General features: G+C 42.0%; 1 protein-coding gene across 3 annotated transcripts in view; it reads right to left on the reverse strand.

Moving 5' to 3' along the window:
- Positions 1 to 25907, reverse strand: part of BICRAL (BICRA like chromatin remodeling complex associated protein) — a 78737-nt gene that overhangs the window by 18278 nt on the left and 34552 nt on the right. For 2 of the 3 annotated variants that reach the window (XM_025269803.3, XM_025269792.3), the window contains exons 2-5: positions 16111 to 16156; positions 15594 to 15642; positions 15436 to 15504; positions 10943 to 12622 (exon numbers count right to left, since the gene is read on the reverse strand). In XM_025269803.3, the coding sequence (XP_025125588.1) occupies positions 10943 to 12622; positions 15436 to 15504; positions 15594 to 15642; positions 16111 to 16151 (1839 nt within the window). In that variant the 5' untranslated portion in view covers positions 16152 to 16156. Of the gene's footprint in view, positions 1 to 10942; positions 12623 to 15435; positions 15505 to 15593; positions 15643 to 16110; positions 16157 to 16996; positions 20084 to 25907 lie in introns of those variants that run through there. The other variant, XM_006069212.4, reaches the window with a different exon arrangement.

Here is a 25907-nt window from a genome sequence, read left to right on the forward strand (position 1 = left end):
TGTCTTCAAACCTGTAAGCCAGGTGAGAATTCATTCCACCTTCTGCCATCAAAGTATGACCTCACCTGATCCCCAGTCATCCCTTCTCCCTTCCCTGTTACAGTGGAAGAAGCACCTCCCCTTTTTTTTCTACAAAGAACTCCACTGATGCCCTGGAATTCATGTTCTTCTCCTTCCCAAGAGCTTTGGAAAAAAGGTCCAGGCTTTCCCGTATCTTATAAAAATCACCCACTGGACTCCACACATCCGTGGAGCTACTGCAGGGTCAGTTACTGTCATTTTTCTGGAAGCTGTCCATGCTCATGACCACACTCCTCATCTCCCCTCATCTATAATCTGGCTTCTGCACATATCACTCCATGGAAACAAATGTTACCAAGGTCAACAACTGCCTCCCTGTTGCTAAATATGTCAGAAACATTCCCATCCTAACTTCCACCAGCCCCTCAGTGACATTCAACTCTATGGACCCTAACTATCCCTGCCTGCCTCATTTTCCTTTCTTAGCTTCCAAACTGCCAAGACCTTTTGGTTTTTTGGAATATTCTGAATCTCTTTTGTCTTTCTGTGTCCACCCCCAAAGTGTTGAAGTGTGTTAGGGTTCTCTTCTGGTCATTCTTCCCTCTCTACTGACACACTCTTCCTGATGCCTTTCCTCCACTCTGGCCGCTTCCATCGTGATATACATGCAAGTCAGTCCCACTTCAGCTGGCATTTCACCCTCTGCTTCAGCATATGGAGCCGTCTCCCATACAACTCCGTTGTCACACAAGCACCTCATCCTTGACAAATATCCTAAACTAAACTCAGAACTTCCCTTCAAACCACGATGTCTTCCCCTGTTCTCTGTTTCAGTGAACCTGGGTGTCACAGTCAGGAATCTCAGTTCAGTTCAGTTCAGTTGCTCAGTCGTGTCCAACTCTTTGTGACCCCATGGACTGCACCACACCAGGCTTCCCTGTCCATCTCCCAGAGCTTTCTCAAACTCATGTCCATCAAGTCAGTGATGCCATCCAACCATCTCATCCTCTGTTGTTCCCTTCTCTCACCTTCAGTTTTTCCCAGCATCAGGGTCTTTTCAAATGAGTCAGTTCTTCACATCAGGTGGGTAAAGTATTGGAGTTTCAGCATCAGTCCTTTCAAAGAATATTCAGGACTGATCTCCTTTAGAATGGTCTGGTTGGATCTCCTTGCAGTCCAAGGGACTCCCAAGAGTCTTCTCCAACACAATAGTTCAAAAGCATCAATTCTTCGGCCCTCAGCTTTCTTTACAGTCCAACTCTCACATCCATACTTGACTACTGGAAAAACCATAGCTTTGACTAAACGGACCTTTGTTGGCAAAGTAATGTTTCTGCCTTTTAATATGTTGTTTAGGTTGGTCATATAGCTTTTCTTCCAAGGAGTAAGCATCTTTTAATTTCATGGCTGCAGTCACCATCTGCAGTGATTTTGGAGCCCCCCCAAAATAAAGTCTCTCACTGTTTCCATGGTTTCCCCATCTATTTGCCATGAAGTGATGGGACCAGATGCCATGGTCTTAGTTTTCTGCATGTTGAGTTTTAAGCCAACTTTTTGGCTTAAAAAAGTCAGGAATCTGTGTCACCCTTATTCCGCCACTCCAGCCAATCAATCAGAAATCCTATCTAACCTGCTTCAAATCCATTTCACTTCTTGCCCTTTCTACTGCCACCCAGGTGGAGTCGGTTTTCACTATGTCACGCTGAGGCTATGACCCCATGATGGCTCCGTGACACAGCATCAGGGTCCTGTAGGATTTAGTGTCCGCTTACCTTTCCCACCGAAATCTTCATGCCTCACTTGAACCTGTTCTCCTTCCCTGCAGAACCACATTCTCTTCCCTCCCCAAGGCCTTGCACTTGCTGATCCTACTGCCGGAACATTCTTGGCTCAGACCCTCTCTTGCTGGATAACTTCTTTCTCCCTTAGGAGGGCTCAGTCAGAAACCACTATTTCATGGAAACCTGCCCCATCAGGGTGAGAGGCTCCTTTCTGGAGCCTGGAGCTCCGGGCTGCTCCCACTGGAGCACGGAGAATACTGGCCAGCTTGTCCGCTGCCTTCTGCCCTGCAACAGCCCGTCGTAGCCCTGGGACATGGCCCAGGGCTGGCCGTGCAGGAGCTGATACACTGCTGAACGAATGAATCAACGAAGGAAACAGTACAGCGACTGATTATACTGGTGGGCAGTATAAACAAACAGTGCAGAGAAGAGATCAATGGATGGGGTGAGAAAGGCTTCATTCTTTTAGAAGTCTGGATGCCCTGATGGAGGGAAAGCCATCAGGCCAGACAGGAAAGGACATTCAGTGGATACCCATCAGCAGAGGCTTGGGGCTCACGGTGAGTCTGGCCTGTCTGGGGAACCATGAGGGGTTGTGCCTGGCTAACCTGAAGAGTTCAGCTTGAGTTCAGCTTAAGGGCTGGGCTGGGGGTTTGTACTTTTTTCCTGTGCAGTGAGAAGCTCCCAGATGATGCGGTTTAGGTCACTGAACAAATGTTTTGGAAAGATGAATGTGATGGAAACTAGACTTTGGGAAGAGGCTGAAGGCAGATTAATCACTCAGACAATGGTGACAGCCACCTAATGACAACAATGAATGGGCCTTGGGAACCATCTACTCATTGGCCCTTCTTCCTGTTTGCACTTTAGAATCACTTGGGGAGCTTTTGAAAAATGTCTAGGCTAATGTCTAGAGCCTTTAATCCAGACCATTTAAGTCAGAATTTATGGGGGTAGCCATATTTTTACAAAGCTCCCCAGATGATTCTATGGCTTAGCTAGGGTTTCCTCATTTTCAAGAGAAAACAAGGGCTCAGAATTTAAGATATGAACTTAGATCACAAAACCAGTCACTGGCAGAAGATGACCTGCAAGTGAGCTCTGATTGCTATTCCAACTCTTGTTTTACCCATTATACTGCTGTCCCTCTTAAAGTCTAGCCCCAAGTACGGATGCAGAAAGCAGAGCAATGGGAGGCAGTGTGGTAAGACAGCTAGCAGGTGAAGTCTGCCTTTACAGCAATTCGCCCATGCTCTGAACCTCCAAGTCCTTGACTGCAAAATGGGAACAATATGCTACCCATGGCCCCAAGGTATGTACCAGTTGTTAATAATATTATTACTTTCATTGTTGTTGGGAAGAATGGATATGAGACGTTCAAAGAAGAATTTGTAGGATTTAGTAACCTATTAAAAGTATAGAAGGAAAAGAAAAAAGCAAGAACATCTAGATTATGAAGTCTGAGTGTCTGAGCATTCAGTGGTTCCATGGTAAGGTAGGCAGGCTGAGCTGGATGCAGAAGGAATTAGGGAGGGGCAAGGATGGCTGGAGACTTCAGTGGTGACCACTCCAGAAATCTCTCACGCAAAGCTCTCAGGGAATTTTAGTTAGTTACTTAGTTAGTAGGGGCTTCCCTGGTGGCTCAGAGGTTAAAGGGTCTGCCTGCAATGCGGGAGACCTGGGTTCGATCCCTGGGTCAGGAAGATCCCCTGGAGAAGGAAATGGCAATCCACTCCAGTATTCTTGCCTGGATCTAAAGAGAGTTGGACTTACTTTGTTTACTTTTGTTTGACAGGCTCAACTCTTGAAAACTGCTTTAATCAGTGATTTGTAAAATATTAATCCATTCATGAGAATCCCAGGGACGGGGGAGCCTGGTGGGCTGCCATCTATGGGGTCGCACAGAGTTGGACACGACTGAAGCGACTTAGCAGCAGCAGCATTCATGAGAAAGCCTAAGTCCTGTAAATGACTCTTTGCATGAAGAGATTTAAATTCACAGGGCTCCTCAGAGAAATGACTGATTCTAGGTGTGAGGCAAGGAAATCATAAGACGCCTATAACATCTTGTTCCACAGAGTGCTCAAAGGAGGTGGGGAGCTGACAAAAGTACAGAAGCCATCTTAAGTAGCCCTCGCCTGCACTGACCAAACGGGACAATTTAAGCATCAAAAGAATAAGGAAAGCAATAGATTGCAACACTAACTACGAAAGAAAATACACGATATTTTAGAGAAATACACTAAAAAATTAGAGATGAACTTCTATGTCTCAATTAGCTTCAGAATAACACTGGGCAGGGAAGCCTGAGTCAGGTATGGATAACACAGAAGCAACCACGAGTGGGTAAGCCCTGAAGCTGATTGAGCATGAGGGTTCAATACACTACCTTGTCTACTTTTGTTCATGTTTGAAGTTCCTCATAGGGACTCCCCTGGTGGCCCAGTGGTTAAGAATCCACCTTGCAATGCAGGGGACATGGGTTCAATCGCTGGCTGGGAACCTAAGATCCCCTATGCCGTGAAGCAACTAAGCCCACGGGCCACAACTACTGACCCTGTACGCCACAACTGAGTCGGTGCATGGCAACGACAGATCCCACATGATGCAATAAAGATCCTGCATGCCGTGATGAAGACCTGATGCAGCCAAACAAAGTAAATAAGTAAATAAATAAAATAAAATTCCCCATAATAAGTAGTTTTAAAATGAATGAAAAAACAAACTATGATGTCAGGACTTCCCTGGTGGCCCAGAGGCTAAGACTCCACGCTGCCAATGTAGGGGGGCCTGGGTTCAATCCCTGGTCAGGGAACTAGGTCCCACATGCTGCAACTAAGACCTGGCATAGCCAATTAAATAAATTTAAAAGAAAAAAAACAACTATGATTTCATAGTGTTATATGCACACATATACATATATACTGGAGAAGGCACTCTTGCCTGGACAATCCCATGGATGGAGGATCCTGGTAGGCTGTGGTCCATGGGGTTGCTAGGAGTCAGACACAACTGAACGACTTCACTTTCTCTTTTCACTTTCATGCATTGGAGAAGGAGATGGCAACCCATTCCAGTGTTCTTGCCTGGAGAATCCCAGGGATGGGGAAGCCTGCTGGGCTGCCGTCTATGGGGTTGCACAGAGTCGGACTCGACTAAAGTGACTTAGCAGCAGCAACAGCTCACATATATACACAATGTGAGAAGAAAAGCTCTCTTTTTTTGGAAAAATCTCAATCACTAACAGTAGATAGAATAATTAGAAAATCATTTTGCAATCACTAATGTAATATCTATCAGTGAAGTCAATGGTGAAAGGCTGAGAAACAAGAGGGTCACATAGTCCCAAACACCGTCCCAGAGATTATGTCTTCCTGTACTGGTGTAAGATACTTTTGAATACCTCGAGGAGAAACCTGGCCACGGGAACCAAGTGATCACCCATAAAGGGACAAACAAACATTGTATGGCAGCCGCTCGGCCAGAATCTATTCATCAGGAAACAATCAGCGCACTGAGGGCCACCCTTGAAACAACCGATCCAGGCTGCTGCGGCCTAAGGAGACGCGACAGCAAGTGCTCAGTGCTTCCAGGGTGAGGCCCTGTCGTAAAGGGCCTTACTGGCTCAACAGGAAGAAATCAGATATAACGTTATTATACAAATGTTAAACTTCCTGGGCATGATAGTGATACTGAGGTTGTGTAGAAAAGAGTCTTTGTTTTTGGGAGATACTTGCTAAAATATTTAGTGGTCAAGGCTCATGCCATTTTGCAACCTACTTTCAAACAGTTCAGAGGAAAGTGTGTGTGTGTATGTCTGTGTTTGGAGAGAGAACCAGAGACATCCAGACACAAACAGAACAAATGCTACAAAACATAAACAAGTAGTGGATCTCGGTGAAGAGGTTCATTGTACTCTCCCAACTTTTCTGTGGTCATAAAAGAAAAGGTGGGGCGGGGACTTAAGTTCACTCTTTAAGAAGCTGGTTAAACTAGAGGCAACTGGGTGGCTGGCGACAGGAGGAAGGAAATTTTTCACTGTAGTACACAACTTTTTGTACCTTTTGAATTTTGAACCAAATAAGTGTATTATCGATGGCAAAAAAATACAGTTTATATTTAAAACTCGTTTAATATTAACGCTTTATAGTATCAAAACTTGCTAAATGAAATTTCCCCAAGTAGATAAACATTGAAGGCCCTTGATAATGGTATTTTTGTTCCTCACAATGTTCTATAAGGTAATTTATACAGAAATTATAAAGTACAAGAGTCACTGTGCTTCTGAATTTCCTGGGAGTGTAAATGTTAGATGGCACCTCAACACTACTTTCCCAGCTTGTGCAGCCTCCGAGGTTATGTCCTCCTTATTCCACAATACCTGATATTTTAATTGTTCTGGAAAACCTAGAGCAGAACACATGGGATATAATGCAAGATTTAGTTCTCAATATTCTTTGACATTAAAGTCACAAAAAATTACTTCGGAGCTGCTGGAATATGCCTCTTGTTACCTTTGGATAATTGAAACTTTGGGGAGTTAGAGAGAGAGATTTTCCCCCCCTTCATTGAAGCATTATTGAAAAAAATGAAAAAGAAAGGAAATGACCATGCTGTGGCTGATTATGTATAATTAATTATAATAAACATAAAGTAGACCAATATATACAGATATCATGAGATCCTCAAATTATCTAATTAAGTAAAAATGGGTATGGTAACAGGTACGGTGTGTTGCAGAGTTAAGTGTATATGTGACGTGTGCTAGATATGCAAAGGATGTCTCTGGGGGAAGAGAAAGAGAAAGAACACAGAAACACTGGTGGCCTCTGGTAGGGAAAGCTGGAACAGGAGGGTTTACTTTTCATTCTAAGCTATTTTGGAACTGTTTCTAATTTTTACCAATGGGAAGTTTTCCTTTTTAAAAAAATGCATCAATATGTTGATAAATGCTTTCCAGGTATCACCTCCTCTACATGAGTAAATTTTTTAAATTAGAAGAAAACAGAGTATCTGTAATTCCATCACCCAAGGAACAGCTGTTAATGGAGTAGTACATTTCCTTTTAATCAAGTTTCTGAGTGTTTGGTAAGCAAGAGGGTTTTCTATTTTCTAGTTCACCATATTGTCTTTCATCATTTTTCTCAAAGAGAAAGCAAACTGCTTATTAACTATTTTACAGTTAAATGTACATTTTAAATATTTCATGTTTAAATGTGCACTTAAAATGATTTTATAAGTGAAATTCACTCAGTCGTGTTCTTTGCAACCCATGGACTATACAGTCCATGGAATTACCCAGGCCAGAATACAGGAGTGGGTAGCCTTTCCCTTCTCCAGGGATCTTCCCAACCCAGGGATTGAACCCAGGTCTCCTGCATTGCAGGCAGACGCTTTACCCTCTGAGACACCAGGGAAGCCCATGAATTAGTGATTCTAAAACTATTTTCCATGTATTCTAGGATTGGGCAAATAAGCAAATATATTATGGGGCAGGCTTTTTCACTATTAGAAAGGGAAGGGAAAGGGAAGTCACTCAGTCGTTTCCGACTCTTTGTGACCCCATGGACTGCAGCCTACCAGGCTCCTCCGTCCGTGGGATTTTCCAGACAAGAGTACTGGAGTGGGGTGCCATTGCCTTCTCCAATTAGAAAAGGGAGTGATAAATATGGAAAGGACACTTGAATAATGAATCTGGTGGTCCTGGATTAGAATTGAAGTCTCAATATGAACTCACTGTTTTTAATATAGACATATAGATAATAGATAGCTACAGATGTTGTGTATGTGTAGATATATATAAGTCCCAGTTGCGACAACATCTGTAGCAATGAATATGTAGTGCTCAGATCCTGGCTTCTAAGTATTGTTCTCCACTAGAAAGAACAAGGCCCCTAAAATGGTTGAATTCCGGGGCAGGGGCAGGAAAGTGAAAGATGAACATGGAACATCATGTTTTCCCAGAAATTAAAAGGCCGTGCTCAAAACACAATGGAAACATGTCAGAGGGACCAGCAGCTAATTTGGAGGGGCGCTCAATGGCCATCAAATCAACCTGAGTGGAGCTTCCCTGGTGGTCTAGTAGTTAGGAGTCTGCGCTGCCAAAGCAGGGGATGCGGGTTTAACCCCTGGGCAGGGAACTAAGATCCCACATGCCATGCACCCAAAAAATTAAATAAACATATAAACCCCAACAAACCTAAGCATCAAAGTGAAATTTAAAAAAAAAAGAGCATATGATCTCAAGTTTCATGTTAAAAAATAATTTTAAAAGATCAATTTGAGCATCAAAATAAATGATTGCAACAATTTTTAACCCATTAAATAAGATAAGAATCTATGAGTCTATACTGATAGAATTTGTAAAAGGGAGAAACAGGAAAGCTCTTCCTTAGAGCAGAATGCTAACAGTTAAGGTAGAATAAACTTGATGGGATTCGAGAGTCTCTATGTGCTGACCATCACAGCAACAGCTGACTGAGTAGTAACTGATTCAGTTGGGAATTATCAATGGAAGCTTAAACTAGTTCAAGTTTGACAAGAAACGATATCTACATAATCTCAATGTAGCTCCCCAAAGAAGCTTATTAATGACACATCAGAAACCACATGAAGCAGACCCCACCTTAAGCAAGTGCTCAAAGTTGACATGACCAGGAATGGGACGAGTCCACCTCAGGAGGACACATACACCACTTTTGTGGCAGTCCTATCAAAAATGTGTTGTTTAGTTGTTCAGTTGAGTCTGACTCTTTGCGACCCCATATACTACAACCCACCAGCCTCCTCTGTCCATGGGATTTCCCAGGCAAGTATACCAGAGTGGGTTGCTATTTCCTTCTCCAGGGGATCTTCCTGAACCAGGGATCAAACACACATCTACTGCATTGGCAGGCAGATTCTTTACTGCTAAGCCACCAGGGAAGGCCACCAAAAATGTATAACCTGAATTTCATCATGAGGAAACATTAGAGAAACTCTAATTGAGGGACACTCAATAAAATAATTGATTTGTACTCTGCAAAAAGTCAAGGTCATAAAAAATGAAGAAACTATTTCAGATTTAAAGACATGACAACAGAATTAGGCAGTGATCCTAGGTTGCATCCTGGACCATAAAAACAAAACAAAACATATTTTATTCTCTCTTGCCATAAGAGACATTATTGGGAAAATGAGCTATACAGAATAAAGTCTATAGATTTAATAGTAATATTGTAATAATGCTGACTTCTTGGTTTTGATAACAGTACTGTGGTTATGTAGCGGAATGCCCCTGACTTCAAGAAATAAACCTGTTGAGACTGAAGTACGTAGGGGTCAAGAGGCATCATGCCTGCAATTTACTCTTCAAAACTTTATGTGTGTGTTTGTGTATGTGTGTGTGTGAAATAGAGAGAGAGAGAGAGAAGAATAAAACAAATGGAGTAAAAAGTTAACATTTGGAGAATCTTGCTGAAGGGTACACGAAAATTCTGTACACATTCTTACAACTCTAGTTTTTCTGTAAGTCTGACATTATTTCAAAACACACAGAGGGACTTCCCTGGTGGTTCAATGGCTACTATTCCTCACTCCCAAAGCAGGGGTCCTGGGTTTGATCCTTGTTCAGGGAACTAGATCCCACATGTCACAACTAAGATCGAAGATCTGGCATGCCACAATTAAGACGTGGGACAGCCAAATAAATGTAAATAAAATTTAACAAACAAAACACACAAACAAACAGTTTTGATACCAAAAGGTACACTGAACATCCTTAATCATAAATAATCTTTGTTTCTTTAGGATTCTTAATGGAATTACTAAGTCAAAGGTATACAGTTTAAAAAATATTGACCTACGTGGTAGAGAGAAGTTTTTGAGTTCTTCTAAATGTGGAGGAGAAAGGCAGGGAAAATGGAGGAGATGAGAGGGTATACCACAGCGGGCAGGTGGGGTATGGAACTGGGGCTACAGAACATTCTCAATGTGTGAGAGCCAAAAGCCATAGGAGTTCAAGGACTGGCAGATGGGGTGAGGGACCACCGCTGACAAATGTCTGAAATGCTTTTCAGGAACATCATCTTCACATGGTGTAACTGACTTCCTGGTCGTTCACCTGCACAGCAGCCTGGTAAGAACAGGCTCAGGTACTTGGTCCAATCCAGTGCCCTGGATCCTTCCCTCTGTATGCATCCCTCTGTGCAGGCCAGTTACCCGCTGCTGAGTCTCAGTGGGTCCCTGAGCTTTTCCAGTTGGCACCCAAGAAACAGCCACGACTTCTCTACCCAGTCCATAGTCATAGGACCCAGTGGCTTCTACAAGATGCAAGTGGGAGTGAAGCCAAAGTGTTAGTCACTCACTCGTGTCTGACTCTGCGACCCCATGGACTGTAACCTGCCAGGCTCTTCTGCCCATAGAATTCTCCAGGCAAGAATACTGGACTGGGTTGCCATTCCTTTCTCCAGCAGATCTTCCCAACCCAGGGATTGACCCCGGGTCTCCCACACTGCAGGAAGATTCTTTACTGTCTGATCCACCAGGGAAGCCCCATGATGTAAGTAAATAATCTGAAATAATCTTTCCTTTTAAATGCCTATAACACATTCCATCAAATATATGTATTAATATTGGCTCTTTGATCCCCTGGAGGAGGAAAATGACAACCCACTCCAGTATTCTGGCCTGAAAAATCCCATGGACAGAGGAGCCTGGCCGACTAACAGTCCAGGTTGCAAAGAGTTGGACACAATGAGCTAAGCACACACTGAGTATTTGCCACTTGCCAGGGACCATGCTAAGTGCTTTATACAGATTATCTCATTTACCTTTCTCAATAACTATGTGGGATGGTAGTATTATTAATAAAAAGTCTATTATACAGATGGAAAAACTTAAGTCTAGAGAGGTTAGTTAAGGTAAGACTTGTTCCCAGTCATACAGCCTAGATTCAAATCCATGAAGTCTCCACCCTAAACCACAATGCTATGCGGGATAGAACATTTTAACTAAGAAGAAAAAAGGCAATCAATCATAAGTTGAACATCTTTAGATAATAAATTGGGAACCTAGGATGAAAATTATATTCTTTACAAATACATATTCCATTCTTCCATTCCATAATCACCCAAGCATTTGTTTGATAAAGGGAACATTACCTGACAGAAGAACTGTTGCTGGCTTCCCACTCCAGGCGTGTTACTGAAGGTGCTGGTAGACTTGGAAGAAGGAACTGGAAGACGATGGGACACACTGAGCGGTCCTGGAGCCCTGTTTGGCTGGGTCAGCTGATCTCCTGTAAAGTTTGATCCTGATGCACCAGACTGAACTGCAGACCCAAGACTAGGATGGGCAGTGCTGGACGAACTGACAACAGGGAACCGACTAGGTCCTGCCATGCTTGTCACCGAGGGCATGGTGGTGAAGCCAGGTCTTCCTTGGGAGACGCTGCTCTGCCCAGGGGACAGGTGCAAGACGGTGGGTGATGCCTGCTGCAAAGGCACCTGTCCACCGACGATCTGAGGGGAGGCGTGGTTGACAATCACCGGGCTTCCGGAGGTGGCGAATGTCTGCCCGGACACTAACTGGACGGCGGCACTCTGGTTGTTCAGCATCTGTCCAGAATATGGTTGGTTGGTCCTGAGCATGTTGGAAGAGTTTCTGTTCAACATGACATGCTCTGAGGCCACCTGGCCGGAAATGAGCTGAGAGGGCTGAGTCTGAAGAAGCTGCCCATTGATGGTCTGGACATGGTGTACCGAGTTGGAACTGACAGAAAGGCTTGTAGGTATGAGGAACTGACTCTGGGGTGTGTGAGGCTGGCCCATGGGAGAATGAATAACGATACTGCCCCCAGCGCTGCTCACGGCCTGCGAGGTGACGGGCTTCCTTGTGTTCTGTTGGTTTACGATGTTCACGGACATGTGCGGACCAACCACTGAGCCCTGGGGTGAGCTTGCAGAGGCGAACGAGATCCCTTGCTGGACATGGTGCTGTTGTATTCCCAAGTTGTTCACATTGTATGTGTTTTGCTGACCCATCTGGATAGGCTTTGGCTGGATATTAACTGGGACTTTATTTGAATTTGGTGCAAGACCCCTTTGTATGATGATGTTATGCACAGGTAAAGATGTTTGGAAATTTGTGCTGTTAAACGGAACGGTAACAGGCTGTGCTACTGGGCTGGAACTGGAGTTCCCAAACAAGGAGTTGCCATTAGGAGTCTGTCTGTGAACAAGAAGCCCTCCACTCACATTCGAGGGGGCTTGCTGCCCACTACCCTTTAGTATAATTTGTGATCCATCTAGGTTATTAATAGTCATCATGGAAGGTTGATTACCAAATGACCCAATTAACTGTATTTGTCCAGAACCACTAATCTGGCTGCTATTAGACAGATGCTGGCTGGGCACACTGATCCCCACGTGGTGCATAAAGCCATGGTGCACACCCACCGTATTGCTTGCAAACGAGGTGCCAACAGGCACATGAGTCACCCCTATAGGCTGCAGTGTCTGACCTGAGTAATTAGAAACATTAGAAGCCTGAGTAAAGGATGCTGATGAAGAGGGATGAAGCTGAGCTTGTGCAAACTGTTGGCTTGAACCTATACTGGCGTCCAGATATGCCTCTTCTGCCAACGTCTGTTCAGTGATATTGGCCTCCTGCAAGGATTTCTGAAGAATGTCAAAAGGTTGGTCCTCACTGAGATCAGGAAGAGGAGAAGACTCAAGTTCATCTTCGAGAAACTGAAGGCTACTTGAAAGTGGCAGTCCATCACTGGGCCCTTCTCCAAGCTGGCTGCTTACAGCTTTGAGGGCTGACTTAGGATCAGCATTCTAAAAAGATAAGTGGGAGGTTACAAGGCGTATCTCACCTCTGAAAGAGATTCTTAAACAAAAAACGAATCTCACTTTTGAATATGAATAAAGCATAACAGTCTTCTTTTTAGACTCAACTCTCTACACTGCTCATCTTATTCTGATACTTGATTTCCTTAGTAAGGATGTTTAAGGTTTTTTTTTTTTTTTTTTTCTTTTTTGGTAAGTATAAGCATTCATTGCTCTGGTAAATTATTTTATAGGGAACAGATCAATAATGCAAACATACTCATGGCTACTTGAGTAGTTTTATTCTTTGAGACAGTGGCACAGGCATTATTTTTCAGGATTGTTCCCAAGTCCAAAGCCTGAATGGGACTCAGCCTAGGGTATGTGTGTATCCAGGAGACAGCAGTGTCTAGTTCTTTGTACCACAGGAGGAGACGTGAATTTTGGGAGTTCTGAGTGTGGTTCTACTAGATGTCCAGAAGGTATCCCAGATGCAGCCTTGACTTTCAAGGTTTCTCAGAACTCCCCTAGTTCTAACCTGTCCCAATCCAGGCAAGATCAGTCTGGATGAAAAGAAGCTTCCCTTGTGAAATGAGTGAATGCGCATTTGATTTCTTAGAGTAATCAGCTCATTATGATGCTTTAAAAACTCTATCAGTGTCCTATTCAAGAGTAAAAGTTGGTCACCATTTGTCAAGTGCTCACTTGTGCATGAGTGTCTGTCCGTAATGAGTCCTTAAGTTCTGGGCATTCCAATTAGAGACAACAAAACAGGCATATGTAGAGAACCGAACACAGTTACTGATAAATCAGAGACACTCCACTGGGCCAGAAGTTTATCATGGGATACGACAAGGTTATAAAAGAAAAAAAAATGAAATCAATAGTTATTTAACACAAAGTGAAAGCAATGTGAATATACTTAACACTACCAAACTGTATACTTAAAAATGGTTAGGATGGTAAACTGGTTATATATATTGTAACATAATTAAAAATTTTTAAAGGTGAAGAAAAACATTTAAAACTAGATCAAGCAAGAATAAACAGTCCAGGGATTCCTTGGTGGTCCAGCAGTTAGGACCTGGTATTTTTACTGCCAGGACCTGGGTTCAATCCCTGGCTGGGCAACTAAGATCCTACAAGCCGCAGAGTGTGACTGAAAAAAAAAAAAGAAGAAGAAGAATGAACAGTCCAGTTTTCAAAACCCTAGAAATTCTCAGCCATAGGCCAGTAAGGTGTGGTGTTCTGGGGGCTAGAAGACGGAAAGAACCAGGTAGAAAAGCAAGACCAGTTCACCTGACACCCAATTAGAACTTGAAGTCATTTGAAAGGAAGTGGGGGTAGGCCACTGAAACCAAGGAGGTGTGTTTGCTTGTTTCTGCAGAGAAAGGTCAAGGCAACAGTGGATTATCTCCTGAGTGGTGAGACATAGTAATGTTTTCACAGTGCACAAACTAACCGACCATGGGTTTAAAATTTCATAGTTTTCAAAGCTTTGAAAATATTTCTATTGCCATGACATAATCCAAGTTCCCCCAAAATCCACCCTGAATGAAGAAGCCTGAAGAGTTAGAATCATACTCACACCGAAGGGGGAGAGCTGGTGAGGAAACATCAGCAGTGTCGGGAAACAGGCTAAATACCTCCTTTATGGGCTATAGGCATGCATGCAGTTATTGCCCATGCAGAATGAATTTCAGAATTGCTACTGATTCACAAGCCTTACAGGAGATAGTGTTGTGACTTTAAAGCCACCTCTAGCATGTGGAGGAGTCTTACATGTTATGATCTAACATACTTTGTACACACTCAAATATGTTAAAGAATTGTACGTTCCCAAGAACTTTCTAAATGCTACTCCAATGGTACTCCATATTATGGAGGAAGAAAATAAAGACCCTGATGATGACAACAAGTCGACATTAACTGAACAGTGTGCCCATGGACTAGTTCCATTCATCTTAACCAGCCTATGAAGTAGAATTATCATTCTCCTGGATTAACAAATTAAGAACCTGAGCCTCACAGAGATTTAGTGATATAAGCAAGGTTACAGAGCTAGAAAGTGGCAGAGCAAGGATTCAAACTTGGGCAGTGGGACTCTGGACTATCATCCGTGGAGAACAAAGCAGTTAAAAGATTAAAGTAACATGGGCTTAAACACAGCCATCTGGATACAGTTTCCAGGCAGAACTCCCCTGTCCCCCAGGTCAGATTTCTTGTCTAGATGCTCCTAGAGTTTAAGGACCTGCACCCTGGAACCTGGTGGCCTGGGTTCAATTCCAAGCTCTGCAACTCTTGGCTGTATAATACTCGGTAAGTACCAATCTTCAGTTACCTCATCTTCAAATATGGATACTAATAGAACCTACTATACTTCATGGAATTATTGTAAGGGTTAGTGCGGTTGATATTTGTTAAGCTCTTAGTGCCAAGAACACACTGAGTGCTTACTAGGTGTCAGTTACTATGATCTTTTTCCTCGTTTAAGATGAAAAGGATAAGAACATAACCATAATTCAGAAGGATTTTTTCTTAAAGGTTATGTAACAGGGTTCAAAAGCCTCTAAGTTTTTCAGGTTATGTGTCCCTGGCATTTTAGAAAGAAAATTGAAAGCTTAGGAAAATAGTAAAGTAAAAATCTTAATAGGCTAAGTTAAAAGTAGAAACTGTCAACATAATTTAATAGATTTTCCTCTTGTGGCAACTGCAAAAGACGAAGTGAGGATTCCCATCATGATCCAAAAGCAATTACAGCTTCCAGTCACCAGGCATCAATGAGACAGAAACACCTGATCACTGCAGTTTCCAATACTCACACTAGAGTTGGCGAAAATCGAATTTGAATTGGCTGCAGAATATCCTGCGTTAGTCAAGTCCTCATTGCTCTGCAAAGGTACAAATTCAAAAAAATGATCACTCAGACTGTAAAAGAAGAAGCAAAACGTACAACTGTGACAGCCTGAGTATTACTCACCGATTTATTACTAGGTCCATGTAGAAAATAGTTCAATGCTTGTGGGTCTCTAGAAAACAACAACCAAACAGAGACAACAGCAAATGAATACATTACTTATATTTAGGGTTCCTCTTTACTAGGGTAAAAAGAAAATGACATATTAGCTCAAGTAGAATCCTCTCCTTGCTTTAAAACTATTAGAAGTTTTTGTTTGTTTTGTTTTGCTGTCATTCCATTTCCTACTAGCACTCATTTCGGCCTCCTAGGGTTTCTTAGAAAATAAATTTAATAAAGGATTACCTAATGATGACTCCTATGTTAATCCACGTCACTCTGTCCTCCTACTATACCTACATATACCTATAGGTAGGTATACTATACTTACCTACTATACCTATATGTATCTACTATACCTATGATGATTACTTAATTTTTATTTAAAAAACCCACTTGGTCTCAATGTGCTTATTAGGTTGTTTCAGTACAGCAGACCTCACACACTCAATTCACCCCAATCCCGGAATGAGCGTCTTACCCAATAAGATCAAGGAGACACGAGTCGTCATCATCATCCATGACAACTATGAAGAAAAGGAATAAGAAAGCACTGTTTCAGCAGAGCAGATTAAAGTCACCAGCATCAACGCAACACAAAAATATACCTTATACTTTCCTAGATAAATAACTGTAATTCCTGTGCATTTCCCGCTAATTGCTTATTATGAATGTGATTTTAAAATTTTTGTGGTCATTCAAGAGATCAAGTATTCAATTTAAATTGTTTTTATTGAACACAAATCCTTAACTTACAAGTCAAAAAGGAATCCAGACAAATCTAAGGGGGTTGGCAGCAACCTTTCACATGCAATTCCCCAAAGGGGCAGTAAACCAGGAACAGTAACTTCCTCAAAAAATATAGTGAACAAGAGGAGCAATCACAGTTTTGTTTTTAAAAAAATCCCGTGCACACAGAGATCTTTGAATTTTGTGACTAGATGTTTCCAAACCTGGTAAGCAATCTGGATTTCTAGCCATATTTTAGCTATCTTTAGGAAAACAGAAAAGTCAATTCTCCCTATTTTTTGAGACAGAAGAGGCACCACTGCCCCAGGCAGTACTGTGACAGGCTTTGCACTGAAGGTCCCAAGTTCCTCCCTCCGCAGCAGCAATGCCAACTGTTTCTTACAACACTGTTGTAAACAGTGTACATCCTAACCCTAGAATCTTTAAAGTAGAAACTCTCAACTCCCAGTTCACCGCAGCTCTAAGCCCAAAGCTCCCTCTCTCCCCAGCCATCAACAGCATCCAGCTCAGCCAGCGCAATCACTGTGTTCTGGCTGAAACAATAACAACTGTACAAATTCCAAGAGTGGTTCTCCCCCTTTCTTTTTCCTCCCTCCCCCGAGATCCGGGAAACTTACACTAGTGATCCGACACCTGGTAACATTGCTTTGCACCCATTTCGAGCCATGCGTGGAATAATTTACATCATGGAATGCCAAGGCCAAGAGTTCTGGAGCCGTTGGAAAGGGCAGTTGTGAACGGCAGTTGGACGGAGGAATGAAATCCTGAAGAGATGCCCAGAAGAGGGACACGCCCGAAGAAGGCAGAGTTTCTACTAAAGTTTTTTTTTTTCTCGGTTAAAACTGCCATCTCCTCTCCACTTCCCCCCAACTTCCCATCCTATCGGTCACAAGGCCAAACAAATATAAAAATTACTCCTGCCACATGGAATGAAACTTGCTTTCCTCAGGAAGGGTCTGGAAGGGGTAAGTATCCCCCCATGTGGGACCTCCCCATTGGTGGGTGACAGGGCTCAGCTGCTGGTGGATTATCCCTCTGAGTGGATCATTGGTGGAGAGGAGAGCTGATGAGAGACAGGAGGAGGTCAGTGTGAACAGCCTATCCAACGCTAACAGCCATGGCCACAACGGTGGGAGGAGCTCAGGCCAAGTGAAATCTGTGTCTAGGACTCAGATGTTGAGTTACCCAGGAGCATGCTAGGATGACTTTACTAACATGGCTTTTGAGGGGTGAAAAGGGACAGGAAGGAGAAATTGGAAAACTATCGTCAAGTAGATATGGTAGAAATTTGTATGAAGGTCTGCCCTTAAATCCTGACATTTAACATGCGGAATCACATTAGCTGTTGCTCATAACTGTTCCCTGGGCTGGTCTCCCAGACATCACAATCACATGGACTACATTAGCTAATTATGATGTATAATTAAGCCTATAAAATGCATATTATTTCTTTACTTCAATATGACTATTTAATTGGAGCTCCGCTGTACCCTCTGTAAATTCATTTTTTAAGTGTCTGTTTTCAGAACAAACTAAATGTATGTGAAAACAGCTTGCATCAGGGCAGAACCCTTTCACGTCTCTCCTGGTTCCCTTTACACCTGTATCAGCTCCTCCAGCGCACGAGATGCCCAGGGTTAACGCACACACACCGAGACAGGAAGGCCGCACCAGTCGCTCCTTCCAAGTGTCACTGCCACCAAAATGTTCAAGCACAGAAAGCATCTGCTACCCCACAGTTCTGTGACAAGCTACTCCCTGAGTAGACCCAATACAAGGACAATTGTACAAGAGGGATGAAATTAAAAGCCACCGCACATCCTCCCCTACCAAACCAAGTGGGCTGCCCAGACACTTGACAGAACACTCGTTGGGGACATCCACCCTACTCAGGGCATCAGTCTTGCCAGACAGACCTTCTCCTCCAGCGCCCCTTGGGTAGAATTCCACAAGCCTTTATAGTCAGGGGTACTCTGAGAATTCTCCTTTTTAAAGGGCCACACTCTTTTCAACTAAACAGTTTCAGATTAGAAGCGATGGCTCTTACCTCTACACACCCAGCTCTACATGGTGCCAAAACACAGTCACAACGCAGCCCAAGCCAGTATTTCTTTCCCCAGGAGGACAGATGGCCCTATCAGAGTAAATCTACCAGTGTGAACATGTAGAAATTGACTAGGATTCTAAAGTGGAAAGACAACCTGGGGATAGAAACTAATGACTCCAAAGTGAAGAGCTGAGTTTTTTGGGGAAAGATTCTTCCATTACTTCTGGGCTCTCCTTGAAGCCTTCATTCAAGTAATGACTCTGGATTCACAAGATGGGCCTCTGGCCGTGCCTCTTCCAAGGGGAAGTCCCTAGATCAGAGGTTACAAACTACTTGGTTTCACACACTAGAGCAAGACACATCCCCTGGGTGATAGCAGTTTGCAGCAGTAGGATCTGGCAGGGAGAGAAGGGGACTGCGGTTCTTACAGGTGCCCCAAGAGATCAGAAGGCACTGCCCAGACATCTGACTACCACTTTGAAAAAAATTAATTTATTTTTATTTCTTGGCCACACGTGGGATCTTGGTTCCCTGATCCAAGACTGAATCAGCTCCCCATGCATTAGAAGTGCAACGTTTTAAGCATGGGTCACCAGGGAAATCCCTGACTACCACTCCTAGAATGTGAAAGCTAATATTTAAAATTGCTCATACCGTTCTTAATCAAGAAGACAATGTAAAACTGACATTTCAAATCAGCGGAAGAAAACGTTAGCCCTCTAGAGAAGAGGAGGTGGATCCATACCTCCTATCTTACAGAAAAATAAATTCCAGATGGATCTAATAGTTAAACGTGGGGGGCGGGGGAGGGAGGAGAAGAGACTTACAGTTTAAGAAAAACATATGGGAGAATTTTGTTTTTATAATCTTGGAGTAGGGAAAGGCTAAGTATGTCACAAGATGCAGAAGTCTGCCAAATTTGATGACAAAATTTTTTTAAATTCTGCATGATAAAAGAAAAAAAATGAACAAAGACTAAAAAACAAATAAAAAAAGTAGGGAAAACATGTTCAGTTCATATCACAAGCAGCTTTTCTCCCTAACACAAAGAGCTCATATTTTTAAAAAGGTCAGCTACCCTGCAGAAAATCAAAGGGTATGAAAAATCAGTCCATAAAAAAGGAAAGACAAGTAGCCCCTAAACATGTAAAAGTAATCACCCTCACTTAGAATAAGAGAAATGCAAATGAAAATTACAATGAGATAAGATTATTTGTCAGATTGGCAAAGATCAAGTTTGATTAAGGACTATGCTAGTCAGGAAATGGGAAACAGAGACTTTTACACTTTGGTAGTAAGAGCATAAACTCTGGAGAGGGCAACTACTTTAAAAATTTTAAATGCATGAATCATGTCACCTAGCAAACACTTCCAGGTGCTTGTCCTACAGATATTCTTGCACAAGTGTGAAATGCTATGTATATACTGTCCAATGCAGGGGACTCCCCTAGTGGTCAGGGGTCTAAGTCTCCACACTTAACCACGCAGGGGGCACGAGTTTGATCCTGATCCGGGAACTAAGATCCAACATGCCCACAACACAGCCAAAAAAAAAAAGACTTATCCACTGCAGCATGATTGGTTTTTAACAACAGACTATAAAAACCTAGATGGCAGGAGTATGGGATTTCTTCTTAACATGATGGAAATGTTGTGGAATCAAACCACAGAAAACTGTACACTTTAAAGGGTGAATCTTATGGTACTGAAATTATATTTAAAGCATTAAAAAAAATGAAATGAAAGGGTATGCACCTTTCTTGTTCCTTTGATCATATACCTTTCCAAGTCAGTTCGTATACATCTGCCTCATTATTTTCAATGGCTGTGTAACAAACCATTGTGTGGGTGAATATAATTGATACCCAAGTGCTGGGTAGAGGGAAAATATATACATGTGTTTATAAATATCCAGACCCTGAGATAAGGCACAAATAACCAGCAGTACCAGCTGCTTCTGTGAGGGAAAACTGGGTGGCTGGATTTTGGGATTTCCCTGTTTGGGGCTTGGATTTGATTCCAGGTTAGGAAACTAAGATCCAACAAGCTGAGCAGTGGCCCCCACCCCAATACAATTAATAAAACAAAGAGGATGGGGAGATCCACGAAACATAAGAACCTCAAGTCAGGCTCACTCTAGGTAAGCATACTGGACATCAAATACTGGGAAAATTTTCAAGCAGTCCAGTGGCCTCAAGAATAACCTACATCAGCTATCTCAGAAGAAATACCTTATAGACAGTTTGATATTCATTAAGATCACAGAAAGATTTTAAACACTGCCAAGCCAGAGATAAAAAGGAAGATGGTAGGCTATATATATATATATATATATATATATTTTTTTTTTTTTTTTTACATAGGAAAAAAATCTGAGCTCTTATATCAAGAAATGTGTTGGTTTCAAGAACAAATTTCAGGACAGCTAGCTAAGCAAATCAATTCTACTGATTTAAGACATGATAACCTAGGAGCAGAAGAAAACATTAAAAGTCATAACACAGGGTTTCAAATAATTCACAAAATGAAATCTGGTATGTGACTGCATCACAAATGATTGTCTTCTCTCCCTTATATGCTTTTCTGTTTTCTCTTCTTCCAAAAACATTATCTAGTGAAAATGATGACTAGTAAGCTAAAACTTCAAAAGATCATCAAGAATCAATAAACAGGTTATCGTACCAACATACAAAAAAAATTACTGACATCTGCTTTATTTGCATTGATTTGGTATAGCATCAGTATATGTCATAATTTCCCAATCATTCACAAATTTGCCTTTAAAAGGTGCTGAGCTAGCACAGAGATCAGTAGGAAACTTCATTTAAGCAGTCCTGAGCTATGGAATGGGTAGTCTTCTCATGTGATCTCTGAAGGTATAATGAGCTGTAGTCACTTTTATTTTTACCCATATATTTAGCAGTTCCAGTGCTGTTCAATCCTTTGACTGAATTCAGATTTTCATCTGGTATCATTTCCTCCCTCCTGAAGGATTTCCTTTAATATTCTGAAGTACAGATCTGGTGATGAATTCTTTCATATGTCTTTAAATGTTTATTTTGCCTTAATTTTTGAGATGTATTTCACTGGATATATATAGTTCTGTCATTCAGCCACTAAGTCGCGTCCAATGCTTTGCCACACCATGGACGGCAGCATTCCAGGCTGCCCTGTCCGTCACTATCTCCTGGAGTTTGCTCAAACTCCTGTCTATTGAGCCTGTTTTCTTTTGGTTCTTCAAAGATACTGCTACACTGTTTCTTGCTTGCCCTGTTTCTAAACAGAACTCTGCTGTGGTTCTTACTTTTGTCCTTTTGTGCATAACAGGTCTCCCCTCCCCACCCTCATCCCCGACCCCCAATACTTTAGATTTTTCTTCTTATCACTGGTTTTAAGCACTTTGATTATGATGTTACCTTGGCAATGTTTTCTTCATGCTTCTTGCGCTTGGGATTCATTAAATTTCCATAATCTGTAAGTTTATAATCTTCCTCCAATTTAGAATAATTGTAGCCATTGTTGTTTGTTGTTCAGTTGCTAAGTGGTGGCAGACTCTTTGCGATCTTGTGGACTGCAGCACGCCAGGCTTCCCCGTCCTTCACTATCTCCCGGAGCTTGCTCAAACTCACGTCCATTGAGCCAGTGGTGCCATCCAACCAGCTCATGCTCTGTCGCCCCCTTCTCTTCCTGCCCTCAATTTCCCCCAGCAGCAGGGTCTTTTTCAATGAGTCAGCTCTTCCCATCAGCTGGCCAAAATATTGGAGCTTCAGCTCCAATGAATATTCAGGGTTGATTTCCTTTAGGATTGACTGATTTGACCTCCTTGCTGTCCAAGGGACTCTCAAAAGAGTGTTCTCCAGCACCACAGTTTGAAAGTGTCAATTCCTTGGTGTTCAACTTTCTTATGATCCAACTCTCACATCCGTACGTGACTACTGGAAAAATCATAGCTTTGACTGTAACGGACCCTTGTGGGCAAAGCAATGTCTCTGATTTTTAATAGGTTGTCTAGGTTTGTCATAGTTTTTCTTCTAAGGAGCAAGTATCTTTTAATTTCACGGCTTCAGTCACCATTCACAGTGATTTTGGAGCCCAAGAAAAGAAAATCTGCCACTGTTTCCACTTTTCCCCCATCTATTTGCCATGAAGTGATGGGACCAGATGCCATGATCTTCGTTTTTTGAATGTTGAGTTTTAAGCCAGCTTTTTCACTCTCCTCTCTCACCTTCATCAAGAGGCTCTTTAGTTCGTCTTTGCTTTCTATCGTTAGAGTGATATCATTTGCATATTTGAGGTTGTTGATATTTCTTCTAGCAATCTTGATTCTAGCTTGTGAGTCATCCAGCCCAGCATTTCACATGATGTACTCTGCGTATGAATTAAATAAGCAGGGTGACAATACACAGCCTGGAAGTACTCTTTTCCAATTTTGAACCAGTCTGTTGTTCTATGTCTGGTTCTAACTGCTGCTTCTTGACCTGCCTATAGGTTTCTCAGGAGGCAGGTAAGCTGATCTTGAATAATTGCAGCCATAGAGAATTACTTCATATTCTCTATGTTCTACACGTCCTTCAGGGACTCCAATTACCTAGGATTATGCTGCTTTTAAGTGGTTCCACAGCTCATTGGTGCTGTTTCAAAACTTTTTAAGTGTCCTTTTATATCTCTGGTTTTCATTTAGGATAGTTTCTATTGCTATGTCTTCAAGCACACTAATCTTTCTTTCTGCAGTGTCTAATCACTTATTACTCCTATCCACTGTATTTTTAAATTTTCAACCATTGTAGCTTTCATCTCTAGTAGTTGGGTATTTTAAAAAATATCTTCCTTGTCTTCAATATGTTCAATCTTTCCTCTACCTTCTTGAAATTATGCAGAATAGTGACAACTTTTTAATATCCCTCTCTACTAATTCTATCATTTGTATCATTTCTGGGTCTGTTTCTACTGATTGATTTTTTTCCTCCTTATAATGGGTAGTGTTTTTCTCCTTTGTATGCCTAGTAATCTTTTGGATTGGATTCCAGACATTGTTAACTTTACATTATTGAGTACTGGGTATTTTTGTATTTTTGAACTCTGTCTAGAACACAATCTAATTTTAAGCTTTGTCAGTCTTTAGTCTAGGGTGTTTTGCCCAATACCCACCTGAGGACTTCACTTGATACTGCAGAATTGTACGGATTTTTGCACTCTTACAAGTGGAAACACAAACTATTCTCTGCCCTGTGTGAGCTCCAAGTGTGAATTCCTCTAATCCTTATCGTTGGTTCTTTCCCAGGACTTGGGTAGTTTCCCCATACGCATGAACTGACTTCAGCATCAGCTGAAGAGTCAAGGGAGACACTCTCCAGGGTTTTATATTTATCTCAGTGTGGCTCTCTTCTCTGGTGCTCTGTCCCCACGAGTTTAGCCACTTTTACACCCCAGCAACATCAGCTCAACTCAAGAAGACTACCAGATGCCATCTGGGTTCCTTTTCCTGGTGCTGTGGCCTGGAAACTCTCCCCAGACAGGACACTGGGGAAGTTACAGGGCTCATCTTATCCATTTTCTCTTTCTCATGAGTCACTGTCCTGGGCTGCCTGACAGTCAATGTCTAATAACCATGTTTTACCTAATTTTTAACTTTTATGAAAGAAGGTCAATCCAGTCCTTATTATTCCATCTTCGGAAGAAATTACTTTAGGAGGTAAGAACAGCTTATATGAGTTCATTAGCATGAATTGTGGGATCAGAGAATCCTAAAAGGAGGAGGGAAGGAGAAGAGGAGGACAGTAAATTGCTTTAGCCCTGCCTCCTTCTGTTTTCTACCCTGAAAAAAAGCTTAGGGAATGGGGAAACCTGCTTCTTTAATTACTACAGTTAATGAAGTTGCTCGGTGGGTGAAGAGAGTAAGTATTTAACTAGCACTCAGTGCCCACCATGTGCCAGTTCTTGTGTTAAGGACTGGGAATGTCAAATGAGTACGACATTAAATGTGATGGTCAATATAAATACCCTTAGCATTTCTGTAGGACTGTAAAAGCAAGGCCAAAAAGTAAGTTACTGTGTTTATTTAAGCAAACAATATTCCAATAAGTGTCATGATCAACAAGTTACACCATAAAACAGCCACTTACCCAGGGAAAGTAACTGTTTATGTCACCTAGGATATAAAGTATTCTCATCTTATTTCTTTTATTGTATTGTTATTGTTATGGACTGTTAAAATTTGTAATTGTAAGGCTGTGTCAGACTTTCTGGCACAGTTCCTAACTGTAAGGAACTCACTCTCTCTTGGAAGCCAGATGCAATAATTCACCACAATGCAGTGTGAGAAGTGCTAGAGCTTTTGCAGGGGGTTCCCAAGCTTCTTCACATGAAGTCACTGGTCGTTTTTTGTGAAATAATACGACACTTTGCTAGAAAATAAAAGACTATGTCTTCACAGTTATACCCATATGTAATAAAAGGAAACTGTCAAACTCAGCATGATGGTTTCTGAGTTTTTCTGTTGTTATTCAACCAAGAACTTCATTTATTTTGTCACCAGCTAGAGCCCACTAGCAGCAAGGAAGAAAGGTGGGAAAAACTAAAACATTATTAGCAGAAAAAGTTAGGAACCAAAGAATTCCTTGAAGTCAGAAAAGATGACCATTATTAATGTAGGCAATTATCAGTATTTCATGGTTTGACTCATGAAATGCAAAGTTTGGGAATTCCCTGGTGGTCTAGTGGTTAGGACTCTGGACTTCCACTGCAGGGAACATGGTTCAATCCCTAGTCAGGGAACTAAGATCCTGCTGTGCAGCCAAAAAAAGAAAAGGAAAAAAAAAAGACTTTGAAAGCCTTTAAGTTGCTTTACTTTTCAACTTGCAATGAGGTGACATAATAAATTAAGCAATCAAGCTCACTACACAACATACTATAACATGGAGAGAAAGAAGGACCAGTCTGAGGGTGTAAGGGAGAAGTCTGGCCAGGCTTTACAGGGGCTGCGGATCGGGGGGCACTGAACTTGGAAGTCAGGGGCTTGCTCTGGACACAGACATTGACAACTACTGACACACTCCAATGTTTCAGGGCTTGTTTTTTTATCCTTAATGAAGTCAATAGCCAGGATAGTGATTTTAAAACTTTGATCCCTGGAGACCTTGGATTCTCTGAGGGGTCCAGGCACAAAATTCCAACACAGCAATAATGACCTATGTTTACTGGCTATAGAACCATTTAACCATACACAGACCAGTGTTTCTCAAACTGGTATCTTAAGAAATAATCTTGGCTGGTCTGAGTTCTCAAGTTTGAGAAACATCAACAGATTCTAAAGCCAGCCAGAAATACACATGCTGAAATATTTCAGGGCTGATAAAAATTCTGCCTAACATGTTTGCTGAAGGCCTGCCTCTCAAATTTTTGAGATCTAACAGGAATCCACTGATGGAAGACCTGTGTATGTATTGTCTGACTGATGTGAAGATGGTCCTGGGGAAAAGAGC

The sequence above is a fragment of the Bubalus bubalis genome, chromosome 2 (genome assembly GCF_019923935.1).
Source record: "Bubalus bubalis isolate 160015118507 breed Murrah chromosome 2, NDDB_SH_1, whole genome shotgun sequence".
In the NCBI taxonomy this organism is placed as follows: domain Eukaryota; kingdom Metazoa; phylum Chordata; class Mammalia; order Artiodactyla; family Bovidae; genus Bubalus; species Bubalus bubalis.